General features: G+C 32.4%; 1 protein-coding gene across 3 annotated transcripts; it reads left to right on the forward strand.

Annotated features, from left to right (window-relative positions):
* Positions 1-137: 137 nt before the first annotated feature.
* On the forward strand, positions 138-13,492 carry LOC139487971 (heparan-alpha-glucosaminide N-acetyltransferase-like). 3 transcript variants are annotated; one of them, XM_071273257.1, is made up of 18 exons: positions 138-270; positions 1,417-1,565; positions 1,751-1,869; positions 2,058-2,173; positions 2,943-3,012; positions 3,311-3,371; positions 3,753-3,943; positions 4,373-4,480; positions 4,801-4,952; positions 5,434-5,540; positions 6,874-6,995; positions 7,452-7,578; positions 7,905-7,991; positions 8,722-8,796; positions 10,851-10,921; positions 11,345-11,457; positions 12,216-12,960; positions 13,438-13,492. In XM_071273257.1, the coding sequence occupies exons 1-17, from the start codon at positions 246-248 to the stop codon at positions 12,389-12,391; spliced, it is 1,869 nt and encodes a 622-aa protein (XP_071129358.1). In that variant the 5' UTR covers positions 138-245; the 3' UTR covers positions 12,392-12,960; positions 13,438-13,492. The 3 variants fall into 3 exon arrangements, with proteins under 3 accessions (XP_071129358.1, XP_071129360.1, XP_071129359.1); XM_071273258.1 differs by lacking the exon at positions 138-270 and adding an exon at positions 558-582; XM_071273259.1 differs by lacking the exons at positions 138-270; positions 2,058-2,173 and adding an exon at positions 542-582.
* Positions 13,493-14,163: the final 671 nt, after the last annotated feature.

Genomic DNA, 14,163 nt, shown 5'->3' on the forward strand with positions numbered 1-14,163 from the left:
GAAAATTAAAGGGGATCATCCTCAGACATCCCTTGTCCCGCTTGTATGTCTCAGTCTAATCAAGTAAAAGGTATTAAAATAATATTTAATAAAATAATATGTTATCTTTCATGATTTATCTACTGATAGGGTTAAACTATTTCTCGTTATCAGGTTGAAATTTGTCCGAATATCAGAAATATTTTATTTGAAATAGTTTGTTGAAATCTATATTAACAATCAAATGGATATTTGATAGAATAGAGATGACATGTCGAATCCTCCTTATCTGTAAGTTAACTATAAATGTTTCAGAGATTAGTGTGACATCCATTTTAATGAATAAGTACACGTTCTTGTTTAGGATACAGCTAAGCCTGCAGATAAGTTCGGGATTTTCTCACTGTGTTGAAGACCCATCAGCGGCATTGTGCTTTTTTCTGGACTTTGATGGGGTTGTTGTCTCTTTGGCACATTCACCTTTTCCGTTATCATTTTTCTATTATATTTAAGCACTTTGTGGTATTTTTAGTTTTTATTCGGTTTTAAAGGAGTTACGGTTGTTAAACTTCCGCCTTGTAGCCAATGATATAAAGTTTTAAGGTTTGTGTTTTTTTGTTGTAATTGAAGACTTGGGACATTTGTTTATTTTTTCTTTGCATGAATATGTACATCTGTGTTGTGTGTTTTATACAAGCTTTGTGAGAGAAATGAAGATATTATGCTATTGTTTAAAATAATCTCAGCTGTATCGTACGTGTAAAAAAAAAGAAGATGTGGTATGATTTCCAATGAGACAACTCTCCACAATAGACCAAAATGACACAGAAATTTTAACAACTATAAATTATCGTACGGCCTTCAACAATGAGCAAAGCCCAAACCGCATAGTCAGCTATAAAAGCCCCGAAATGACAATGTAAAACAATTCAAACGAGAAAACTAACGGCATAATTTAAGTACTAAAAATGAACAAAAACAAAATTGTAACACATAAACAAACGACAACAGGCCCCTGACTTGGGACAGGCACATACATACAGAATTTGGCGGAGTTAAACATGTTAGCGGGGTCCCAACCCTCTCACTAACCTGGGACAGTAGTGTAACAGTACAACATAAAAAACGAACTATATAAATCAGTTGAAAAAGGCTTAATTCATCAGATGGATAAAAATACAAATACAAGTGGACGGGGCCGCGTACTTGTACATCCCAACAACAAAAAGACACTAAGTTCAGATCTGAGAGTACCAGTTACTGATTGCTAGTTTAAAGCAACTAACAAATGATCAAAAATCATGCATCTAAGATTATGTAAGCAGTGTTGTTCTTCATGCATATACAATCCGCAGAATTGTGGAAACACGTCTTGCAACTGCTTTAGTATTGGTCAGTAATTAATATACAAATCCTGAAAACCTCAATGTTTTTTAGTAATAGCATTGTTTGACGGTGGGGTGCAAAGCCTGTCATTTGGAAATAAGTATCAGGATGATTCCAGCATCCCAATGGACAAAGCAAAAGTTACCATAACATCGACCAACGCCATTACTATTTCATCACAAAGTGATGAATGCTATAAGGTAAATAGTTTGTGTTGCTTAACCTTGTTCATTGTCTTTCTTTTATATTATTGGCTTTCATGAACCGCTTGATTTTTATTTGAATTTTTCATTGTCATCCCGTTTAATTCTTGAGTTTCGATGCATATACATATTTAGTTTGCAGGTTACTTGTGTCTTTTGTAAATATTTTTGATATTTTGTAGTGCAATCCAATCCCATTAGCTATTCGTGTAAGGAATAAAACTGTGTTCGTTGACACAAGGTGGAAAACTAATCTTCATATAACAGAAGACGATGGCACTAGGGTTATACAACACTGCAGGTATTTATACTAAATTTTACATTACTATGAAATAAAGATAAAAATCAAAAAAGACATAGTATTGTTACGGAACATTAAGTTTAAAACATGTATACAAAGATGAAAACAAAGATTTTTAGTAGAAGAAAAGTACTAGATAGAATGTACAGTATTTCTGCTAATCATGTCTTCTTTTTGACTTTTTTCAGTTTCTCAAAGCATTTTAAAGAAAACGGGACATATACAATACATGTAAATACAACTGGAGATGCTAAACATAACTGTACTGTTCTCATAACGAATTCACCAAAGAGTTCATTCATTGGTATTCTTATTTAATGATTTTTCATTTGTTATACTTTAATTGGGGCCCTTTATAGCTTGCTGTTCGGTGTGAGCCAAGGCTCCGTGTTGAAGGCCGTACCTTGACCTATAATGGTTTACTTTTTTTAATTGTTACTAGGATGGAGAGTTGTCTCATTGGCACTCATACCACATCTTCCTATATCTATTTAAAAATTCTAGTCAATTTGTTGGATGATGTGTGGACGTATTTTGTATAATACATAACGACTCTTTATCATTATCATTTCATAAATCTGATATCGTTGCGAAGAAGAGCAGTCTTTTTTATTTAACAAGGTTGGGTTCAGAAACGAATAAACTTAATCAGTCGTGCATGCCATAACGAAATTAAGTCATTGGAACGAAGTCATTGGAACTAAAAACACTAACTACTAGTATTTAATGATCTGGAGGTCGGCGAACGACTATCAATATTAGACGAATGACAAAATGTACTTGATATTTTGTAAGAACTTTGGATGAAATTGCAATTTTGCAGATACTTACTTAGACCTGTAATGATCAAATTATTCAAAAATTACAGAAACATGAAGAAAAACAATCACGATTCCAGATTAACACAAAAAATCGTCGTTAAAAAGATGTAGTTTACCTTTAAGGTATTTGGCTTTCTTGTCCTAACGTTTGCTCTTTAGCATACACGATAGACTTTTCATGGTATGATTCCCACATTATCAATATATATGTTTTACTTTTTACAATTGTGTGTTTTTTTCTTCTTCAAAAAGCACTATATGCAGCAGCTGGTATTTTCTTTGCTGTAGCTCTATTATGGTGGTTATCCTCAAAGTACTGTTGGTGAGTGCTTTAGACTTATAATTTAAAATAACTTCAAAATTAAAATTGTATGTTTATTTCGTTCATCATAACAATGAATAGCCAATACCTCAAAAACAATGAACTAGAAGGATATTTTTGGTGTGTTAATCAGATTTGTCAGTTTATCTGATTGATTGGGTCTATACGTTCAGCCTTTTTTAAATTTACGAATCGAAATATTTAAAAAAAAAAGTATTAATTATTAAAAAAAGCTCTAAAAATGGTCAAATCTATTGTAAAACTTAGATTTTAACTTCATCATCTTAACATTTTTCAGGGATAAACTATATCGAAAGATCTATCCAAACGACGGTGAAAATGAACCCCTTATTGATCAGGTAAAACGTTTCATTTAAATTTTCAGGTATACATTAGGATATTCTTCTAGCGGTTTTCTGAATATTCCGTAATAATTGTCCCGTACAGGTCAAGTTTAGCTATGGTAAACTTGACAACTCTTACACAATCGAATGCTGTAATGTATTTTATTTCCAATTCGGATATTGGCATTAGTATCGGTTATTTTATGACATATTCCAAGAGTTTTCACAATCTCCCACAGCTGCAGTCTTGATATTGCCAAAACATAAATGAATCCCAAATAAATAAAATACCCTAATTACATATTTTTAAATTACTTTGTACTTTCTAATAAAGTATCGATTGTCTGTGAAATAAAGATCATAAAAAAATAACCCTATATCTTCACCTTCATTAAGGTCACGATAAGCCATGACGGTTCACTGAAACATAGTCACGGTGGTTTGATATCATCAGTTAGTCTTACATCATCAACAGAAATACACCAATCAAGTAAACATGGCGCAACACAGAATCTTCAAGGGGTACGTGGATCCCCAGGTGATAAACCAAAGAAAGAGAGGCTAAAATCATTGGACACATTTAGAGGGTAAGGACAAATTAAAACTTATTCAATACTCATAAAAAAAACTCTTTTTCCTAGGGAGTGTCTCTCTATCTGTGCCCCCTATCTGTTTGTTACGTTGATTTGTCTCTTGCTAATCAATTTACGAGATATGAACAATGGTAAACTACTGTCGCCTTTTAAAATAATACACAAATATTACACTAGCCATTGTATATTTCCTACAACTTTTGGTTGTTGGTTTTTAGGTCAATGCAAGAAATTCTGTAGGTTATCTCAACGTATACATGGTATATATATACCCTTATATAGTCGGATTAGGAACTCAATAAATGGGACCACATTAAACATAATGGTGTATAGCGGAACAACGAGAACCAATTCTTTAACTGTTTAAGGAACTATCTTGTTAACGTATGTTGTCTTTGAATAAACCTACCATCTTTGTTTCAGAATAAGCATAGTAATAATGGTTTTCGTAAATTATGGCGGTGGTGGATATTGGTTTTTCAGTCATTCAAAATGGAACGGATTGACCGTTGCAGATTTAGTTTTTCCATGGTAGGTAGTTTTCTTTTACATCTTCCAATAATATAGATGTATTTTGATAGCAACTCAAAAGTCTACCAAATAAGTTGTGCAACATTGTATATAACGATTATATTTTTAAAATCCTCTAAATTGTTTACAATCACCCTGAAATGGTCAAGCAGGCAGCTTTTTAACGGGACAAAACAAATTGTCATTGATTGAAAGAATAAACTACTAACTAAAACACCAAGACTATCTTATTTCAGATATGACTAAATTGACTAAAATGAGACATCAAGTGGGATACTTAAATTATCATAATACCAAAACTGTCATTTTCGATTTTGTAGGTTCGTCTTTATCATGGGTACATCTATGATTTATTCCTTCACGAGCCTTTTGAGAAATGAAACACCAAAGCACAAAATTTTCTGGAAGATATTAAGACGATCATGTATACTCTTTATACTTGGACTTGTTATTAACACAAACGGGAGCTCTTGTAAGTTTTGAATATTATTTTAAGAAATAAAACTCAACATAGATACAAGGATTGAAATTTTGTACACAAAAGACCGTGACGCTGGAATAAAAGTTAAAAAGAACCAACAAAGAACTAAGTTAAAAACATTGTTTAACCAAATTTTGTATACAGTAAATTTATAGTTCATTTAATAAAATATCAATGATTTTTTTTTGGCGAAAATATTGAGTATCTTGAATAATGGTCAACAAACATTGTAATTATCAAATGTATATATGATTGGTGTTTTTATTGTTTCTGTCGAAATGAAAAAGATGGCAGGCTCATTTATGTCACAATACTATTTCCAATACCAGAAGTAAAACAAACTTAATTTGTATTCTGTATTCGGTTATTCCCTTGAAATTCCATGTACAAATTCAAAACATGTAGCTTCTATTATTACCACAAGTGCACTCCTATGTCAACTTTATTGATACTTTTGAATTTGATTTTTCAGCTGTAGACATGACAGAATTAAGAATACCAGGAGTTCTACAAAGATTTGCTGTTACTTATCTCATAACAGCCACAGTGCACATGTTTGTTGCTAAACTCCCGGATACGGTAATTAAGTTCACAGTGTTCACGTGTGGTACTAAACTCCTGGATACGGTAATGTTAAAATAATTTGCATAAACAATGGTAATGCATGTACCAGTTAAACAAACATGAGGCAAAGTACTAAGTTAATTGTTTATTTTGTGTGTTCCCATTATCCCTATTCCGTAACAGAGGATACAGTAAACAATGTCGTAAATATTACTATTTGAATGAACTTGTTGTTTGAAATCTATTATTAAGTTCTTTGTGGGTATAAAGGAGAGGGAGCTACTTGATTAAATGTTTGCAGATATTCTTTCCATTTGAGTACCTGATTATTCTGTGTTCTCAATTTTTATTTTGCTCATTCAGTATTCTTTATCTTCTTTGCCTATTATTCTCTATCGTGTAAGCTGTTCTACTACATGTTTATAAAATAAGAAGATATGGTTTGATTGACAATGCGACAACTCTCCACAAGAGACCAAAATGACACAGAAATGAACAACGAGTCAATTTAAACTAGGTTTCAGTAATTGTTATAAAATGTCGATATTTTGAGTCCTTAGATCATAGTTTTTCTATCAACTACTGCAGACACACTTTCATACAACAATATCTAGTATAAATATGATTTCATACTGCAGCGTGTTAAGTAAAATGTATATTTGCAAAACATGGTGACTCGTACCCGGTTTCGTATAAAACCTATTAAAAAGCGTGTTTGTCAAGAGAGAAAAATTCATGCTCCATTTCAAAGATTTATGGTTGTTGTTGTAAAGAAAGGAAACAGCTTGATATCGATATAAAAAAAAAGATGACTCAGTAGGGTGTATGGTAATTTTTTGACCTTTCCCGTCTAGCAGTAAAATCTTTCATTGGGTGGACGTTTGTTTGCGTTGTATAAAGAAATACGAAACCACAAATTGTAGTAATGGGGTCTTTAAGACAGATGCTTCGAGTAGGGTGACTACAAAGCTTTCTACATTTTAAAGTTCTTCTAATAACGCCGAGGACCTGTAGGTTGCTCGTGCATTGCAAAGTAAATTTCCCCCTACCCAACACAATCTCATAAACCATTTGAAATCCAATTTCCAGCCCTTCAATTTGAGCTTGAAAAACCTCCTTATTATATGTTTTGTTTTCGTCCTGAATTTGGATAAAGTCGTCGTTGCCGCTGGATGTTAAGCAAGTTACAATTAATCAATCAATATCATACGTCGATTCAATATTTAATGTTTAGTGTCGCCTTATATTTTGAATAAAAGATCAGTGAAACGCCCCATGCTCAGATTGGGACGGTGAACAAAATGCATGTTTTTGTTGTTTCCTTCTGTTTCAAGCATATGTATTTCAGGTGACAGAGACAAGATTTAAAGATATTACTGACTACTGGTCGGAATGGATTATTATTTCTTTGTTTATATTAGTACATACATGCCTGACTTTTCTGCTACCTGTTGATACCGGTTGCGAAAAGTATGTCGATCAACTTATATACATTTCGCATAAACAAAAATAAAAAAATGATGGAGATGTAAATTGATTTTTAATGTAAGAGTTATTCTTTTGGATGATAGGGCAAAAACTGGAACAATACAGGTCATGGTTCACCCTTCAACAATGAGCAAAACCATTAACGTGTCGTAAGTAATAGAAGAACCTGGTGTGACAAAATTTGAAACAATCCAAAAGGAAAACCAAAGCCTGATTTGTACAACCACTATGAACAAAAAGCAAATAAATAACAGCGATCAAAGTTAACCATTAATATACAACATTACACGCATTAAAATCAGTTTCTTGTTCTTATGATTTACTCGTTCATAATTTACAAGTATCTTAGTGTTAAAATATTTAAGACCTGAGACTACTATATGTTAAAGAAGTCTCAGGTAAGACCTTGTGATAAAATAAGTCTATTTTAACATTTAGAGGGTACCTTGGGCCAGGAGGACTAGAAAAGAACGGCACGCAATATAATTGTACCGGAGGAGCTGCGGGTTATATAGACAGAAAAGTTTTCGGAGAAAAGCATATTTACGGATCTCCTACGTGTAAGGTACAGTTTTGGTTGTCATATTTTAAAAACTTACTATTACTTTATTCTACTTGTTATTTTAGATTTGTAGTCCGAGTTTCGATACGAATTTCATTTAATATTACCAGTATGATATTTCGCAATTATGTGTATGCTTGATGCAAGACAATATCAGACCACATTAGTTGTTTCGCATTATTCCTTTTCCTTGGTTTTGTTACATTGTACCTGTAAGTTATGTTAGGTATTAAAGCTAGGTTATATATTGTTGTTGGTTATTTATTGCCCTTTTCTCTTGTACTGTACTAAAAATTTATAAATGTTATTCGTATACTTATTTTCATTAGGAAATTTATCACAACGACTTACCACATGAACCGGAAGGATTACTTGGAACCTTAACCTCATGTGTGTTATGTTTTCTCGGACTACAAGTAAGAATATATTTCCAATGACTATTAAGATTAAAAAGATTTGAAAAAAACACTTTAAGCATCTTGCTTTTTAAGATATGAAACCACCAGTTTCGTAATGTCTGTTTCCACGCACGGTGTCAAGATGTGATTTGTACTATCCAGTTTATAGCCAATGCTCCGCTGCTTGCATAATTTACAAGGTATATTTATTGGAGTTATTTTTCAAATTATAAGTTAAGTGCTTATGCTTTCTAAAACTAATTGAACCCCCTCTAAAAAAGTTTAACTTCAACGACTCCGATTGTTCTGTTTAGATACTTTTGTGTGTGCTCTACTCCTTTTAAAAAAATGGCTTTTAAAAAATCTTATCACGACTTTACCTGATGATGCATATTTCAAAAACATACTCTTTTTGTGCGTGACTTCCCGAAATAGACTTATTACTGTGTTTGGTCTTACATGAGCTATACACCAATGGTTACAACATATGGAGCAGGATCTGCTTACTCATTCGGAGCACCTGAGACCACCCCAAGTTTTTGGTTGGGTTTGTGTTGCTTAATCTTGAGTTTTCTATGTTGTGTAAGGTGTAATTTTGTTTGTCTGTTGTTTTTTTTCTTTTTAGCCATGACGTCGTCGTCTTTATTTCCGACTTATGAGTTTGAATGTCCCTCTGGTATCTTCCACCTCTCTTGAAGTGTCTATAACTTTTTGCATACAACTTCATCATAAAAACTTTTTTTTTCAGGCAGGCAAAATTCTGTGTACCTACAAAAGCAGATCAGCCAGGGTAATGAGATTCTGTATATGGGGAATTGTTTTGGTAAGCCTTACAACTTTATCATGGTAATAAGGGATTTGTTTTGGTCAGTCTTACTTTATCTTATAGATAAGGAATTTGTTTCGGTAAGCCTTTCAACTTTTGCATGTAAATAGGGATTTATTTTGGTAAGCCTTATACAATTCAAAATTTGGTGACTATGTGGAACGCATCTATCCCATCGAACTAGAGATAAAGGATACTACAGATACAGTTAAGTCGGCTTCATATCTTGACTTACATCTAGAAATTGACAATGAGGGTCGGTTGAAAACAAAACTTTACGACAAAAGAGATGATTTCAGCTTTCCAATTGTGAACTTTCCATTTCTAAGTAGCAACATTCCAGCAGCACCTGCATACGGGGTATATATCTGCTAATTGATACGATATTCCCGTGCTTGCATTTCCTATCATGATTTTCTTGATAGAGGGTTGCTGCTCACAAGGAAGCTATTAAACCAAGAGTTCCAAATGGTGAAGTTGAAATCATCCCTTTGTAAATTTTACGGACGCCATCACGAGTTGGTTGACCGTTATGGAATAACCGTTTCACAAATGATATCGGATATGTTCCTTACGTCGTAACTAAAATCCCCTTCCCTTTCATGAATGTGACCTACCGAATTAGACTATTTACCGGATTAAAATTTTGTAATCACATAAGCAACACGACGGGTGCCACATGTGGAGCAGGATCTGCTTACCTTCCGGAGCACCTGAGATCACCCCTAGTTTTTGGTGGGGTTCGTGTTGTTTATTCTTTAGTTTTCTATGTTGTGTCATGTTTACTATTGTTTTTCTGTTTGTCTTTTTCATTTTTAGCCATGGCGTTGTCAGTTTGTTTTAGATTTATGAGTTTGACTGTCCCTTTGGTATCTTTCGTCCCTCTTTTATAACTCAACAATAAATAAGGGGTTTGTTTTGTTAAGCCTTACAACTTTTCCAAGTAAATAAGGGATTTATTTTGGTAACTTGAAGCCTTACATCTTTACCATATAGATAAGGGATTTGCTTTTGCTAAGCCTTACAACTTTACCATGTAAATATGGGAATTGTTTCGGAAAGCCTTACAACTTAACAATACAAATAAGGGTTTGTTTTTGTAAGCCTTGCAACTTTACCATGTAAATAAGGGGTTTGTTTTGGTAAGACTTAAAACTTAACCATACTAATAAGGGGTTTGTGTTGGTAAACCTTGCAACTTTCAATCCACCATTTTCTATATTTGAAAATGCCTATACAAAGTCAGGAATATGACATTTGTTGTCCACTCATTGATGTGTTTTATCATTTGATTTTGCCATTTGGTAAGGGACTTCCGTTTTGAATTTTCCTCGGAGTTCAGTATTTTTGTGATTTTACTTTTTCAAATTTAAACAAGGGATTTAATTTGGGAAGCCTTACAGCTTTACCATTTAAACAAGGGATTTTTTTTGTCAACTTTGATTTTGCCATGTGATCATAGACTTTCCGATTTGATTTTCCTCTGAGTTCCGTATTTTTGTGAATTTACTTTTTACAACTTACATATAAGTAAGGTGTTTGTGTTGGTAAGCCTTGCAACTTTATCATATAAATAAGGGATTTGTTTTGGTCAACCTTACAACTTAACTATATACATAAGGGAATTGTTTTGGTCAACTTACAACTTAACCATATAAATAAGGGGTTTGTTGTGGTGAGCCTTGTAACTTTACTATGTACAAATGTGATTTGTTATTTCTTGTTTGTAATGACATTCATTATTTCTTCATTACTGTTTTTAGGTTTGTTTTATTGGGAAAACCATTTTTAAAACCTAAATCTGCATTAAATCATGTCACGTGAAAATGTCTGTTTGAAGTCAAGTGCATATGATTAGGCTGTTTTTCAATATTGCACACCTTTTCAACCGTTATAATTTTGAATTACTCAGAGAGTGGATAACTTGATAAATTCAGAAACTAACGAGTTTGTAAATATTTGAAATAACAAAAAACAATGTTGGCAAACTATAAGACATTAACTTGATATCCAGTAAAATGTATATCTGTTCTTTTCTTATATCCTTACAGTGCCTGTTAGCAGGAATTTTGTGTAAATTTAGTAAAAACGATGGATGGATTCCTATCAACAAAAACTTATGGTAATGTTTTGTCAATTCATTAACCTAGTTATAAATGTAACAAAAACTAGTGTTATATTTCCTTTTTCATCACGTGAAAATTAAAAAATTATATTTATTACAAAATCAAACACTATATTTGAACATATCGCAGTTTCTCACGAGTTACGTTTTTTGATTGAAAATAATCATCATTAACAACGTATGGAAAAGACAATTTTGTCATCTCAGGAGCGGATACAGGATATTTTTTCTATTGAGTTTTGTTGTCGAAAACAGAATAGATATTGCTGAGTAGAAGGAGTAATGTGAAGAAAAACAACTTGACAATTTTTATGGTTTAAAATGATAACTTTAAAGGGTGGTCAACCCCTATGGACCCGAAAAGCATCACACTCTAATTTCTGGACAAGGAGACATTTCATATTAAAATGTTATTTCTAGGTCTTTATCGTTTGTGTTCTGCCTTGGTGGTTTTGCATTTCTTCTGTTGTGCTTTTGCTATTTGATGATAGATGAATGGAAAATATGGAATGGAGCACCATTTTATTACCCAGGTACGTATGACATAAAGAAAATAATTCAATTATCATATTTTAACCTATCGGTTGCATAAAGTCTGTAACCACCAGACGGGACGAAATCTTGAATAAATATAAAGAAGGTAACCACTAATATATATATATGATAATTTTACTTTAAAAAAAAATCCTGTTATGAACCGATTGTAGCAATTATACTACGTTACAAACATACTAACGTCATTTAACATGTTCATCCTATCGTTTAACATATAGAGGATAACTTTTGAATTTGTCAAAACCATTTTTGTTTAATTATAACATTGAAACTTTTGACAGTAGCGGATGTGAACACTTTGCAGACCCAATTATAAACCGCTATTTGAAGCCACACCAGATGAGGTATCAATTCGATGCGAAATTATCTTGTTTTTGACAAAGTTAAAAAAAAAATACGACACCAACTTGTCATTCACAAGTAAATTCTCCTTACTCATAGCGCAATGACGTTTAGTAGCAGTAAGAGTATGTTTAGAGTTTCCCAACATACTCTTAATGGTTTTAGTTCACAAAGTCTAGAACTGTTCAACGCCAGCTTATAATTAATTAGGGCTTTATTTGACCAGGTGTTCAGGTTCTGCTTCGATGACCTTTGTTTTGTATTATTATCTAAGTTTTGTTGTTGAATATTTTGTTAATTATTGTACATTTGTGGTTTTAAGTGCATGTAACTTATTAGACGTTGTCTTTCCGCTATGTGATAGCTTTCTTTGTAATTACCTCCATTATTTCAGGTATGAATGCCATATTGGTATACATGGGACACGAACTGTTGCATAAGAATTTTCCAGTTAGCTGGGACGTCCCAGAAACACATGCGAGTAAACTTGCAATAGATCTCTACGGTGCAAGTTTATGGGTCATTGTAGCTACATATTTATACTATAAGAAATCATTTTATGTAATATAAAATTATCATTAAATTATTTTATTCTAAACACCGAAAAACATGTTGCACATGTCATTGTAGCTACATATTTATACTAAAAGAAATCTTTTGATGTAATATAAAATTATTATAAAATTTATTTTATTCTAAACACTGCAAAACATGTTGCATAATTCAATACGAAAACTTTATTAAACCAATTATCACCCATAAAGGACATGTTACATATTATAATAATTACAAATACTAGACGTATACATATATGAGTTAAAAAAAATAATGATACATTGCTTATGATAATTGATTAAATGAAGGTTGAAACATTTTTGTTTGTTCATCATTAAAACATAAAACCTAATATTAATGCAGCCTAGAAGTCAAAAATATATTTGTTTTGAGTGTGAATATGTTTTTTTTGTGGTTTTTTTTTTTTAATTTTAAAATTATGTGTGCAATCAAAGCACTATTATCACATCGAGTGATAATGCTTGTGTATGCGTGTATTTGTTCTTATTTTTTGTGTTTTGTTTTGTCTTTTATTTAAAGTGTACTGTACTTATCTTATGTAGTCGATTTTCGAGCTCTTTAAGGTTGCAGTCTTGTAATTGACTGCTCCATAGTAAAGTCAATGCAAAACAGCTGATCTTTGAAAATAAAAAAATAAAAAATACTACATAGAAAAAATATTTCATGTTCATATCATGTATGTACTAATGTGAAATTGTGCTTTAATCGAAAAAAAAAGTGGGTCATGCCACGAAGAATAAAAAGTTACATAAACCTGAAGTCAAAACATTTTTTTTCTACTTTCTGTTTGCTGTTTATACTAGGCCAGTAAACATGATATCCTTCCACTTTCCTGGATCGATATCCCCCAAAAGATGCAAGATTTTTTTAAAGTCTATATATATATAATATATATATTCAATTCAGCATAAACCTATAATCAAACAGAAAAAAAATGAGTTCAGAAAAAAAAAAATCAGAAAAATGCACTATTTTGTTTCCCTCCATGTTTTGACATGCACCAGAAACTTGAGTTGTAACACAAGACTGGTACCTTAAAGCTCATGTTATATGTAAAAGATACTCATCGACTTTAAATAAATCTTTAGACGTTGACTTGACTTCAATTGCCTAAACTGCCATTTATCTTCAAATCTCGTTAATCAACGAAAAAAGAGAAAATGTGGCAATCGCTATGTTGAAATCATCCCTTTGGACACCATCATGATTTTGTTGACAATAATGAAGATGCCAACTTACTGAACTGTTCAATTTGTCGTAACACAATCCCGTCTTCTTTCCTCGATTGTGACATTACGAACGGGACGTATCACCATTATCACGTATTAATTTTGAATAACAAGACGTCTGCCACTTGTGATACAGGGTCTGCTAACCGGATCAGAGCACATGGAATCAATTGGTTATGTTGTTGTCCTATCTTCGTTTTTCTGTATAGAAAATGTATTAATTCCGTCAGTTTTTGAACAATGTTCATTTTTTTTTCATGTGTTCTTTGGCAATTTTGATTGAACCTGCTAACCGAATAATGAGGTACACAAATTGAACTGCCCGCATCCGAAATGAAACAAAAATCTACAAAGGCGAGATCTGAAATGTATAGTAAATTCTAACAGTACCTTTATAAATTTGCCATGTCATTCTGATCGTCCTGTGCACTTCAAGTATATATAGTGGATTGTCAAACCCTGGGTACATTTTCCGATCAGTTGTCACCGGTTTGTTGCTTGTTTTATTGTTCAAAGTTAATATAATGTTTGGGGTCA

Source organism: Mytilus edulis, chromosome 9, assembly GCF_963676685.1.
Source record: "Mytilus edulis chromosome 9, xbMytEdul2.2, whole genome shotgun sequence".
In the NCBI taxonomy this organism is placed as follows: Eukaryota; Metazoa; Mollusca; class Bivalvia; order Mytilida; family Mytilidae; genus Mytilus; species Mytilus edulis.

Coding starts and splice junctions, on each gene's coding strand:
- LOC139487971 (XM_071273257.1), top strand. CDS start 246: ATGACATGTCGAATCCTCCTTATCT. Junction 2,174..2,942: donor ACCAAAGAGTTCATTCATTG/GTATTCTTATTT, acceptor TTCTTCAAAAAG/CACTATATGCAGCAGCTGGT. Junction 3,013..3,310: donor TTATCCTCAAAGTACTGTTG/GTGAGTGCTTTA, acceptor AACATTTTTCAG/GGATAAACTATATCGAAAGA.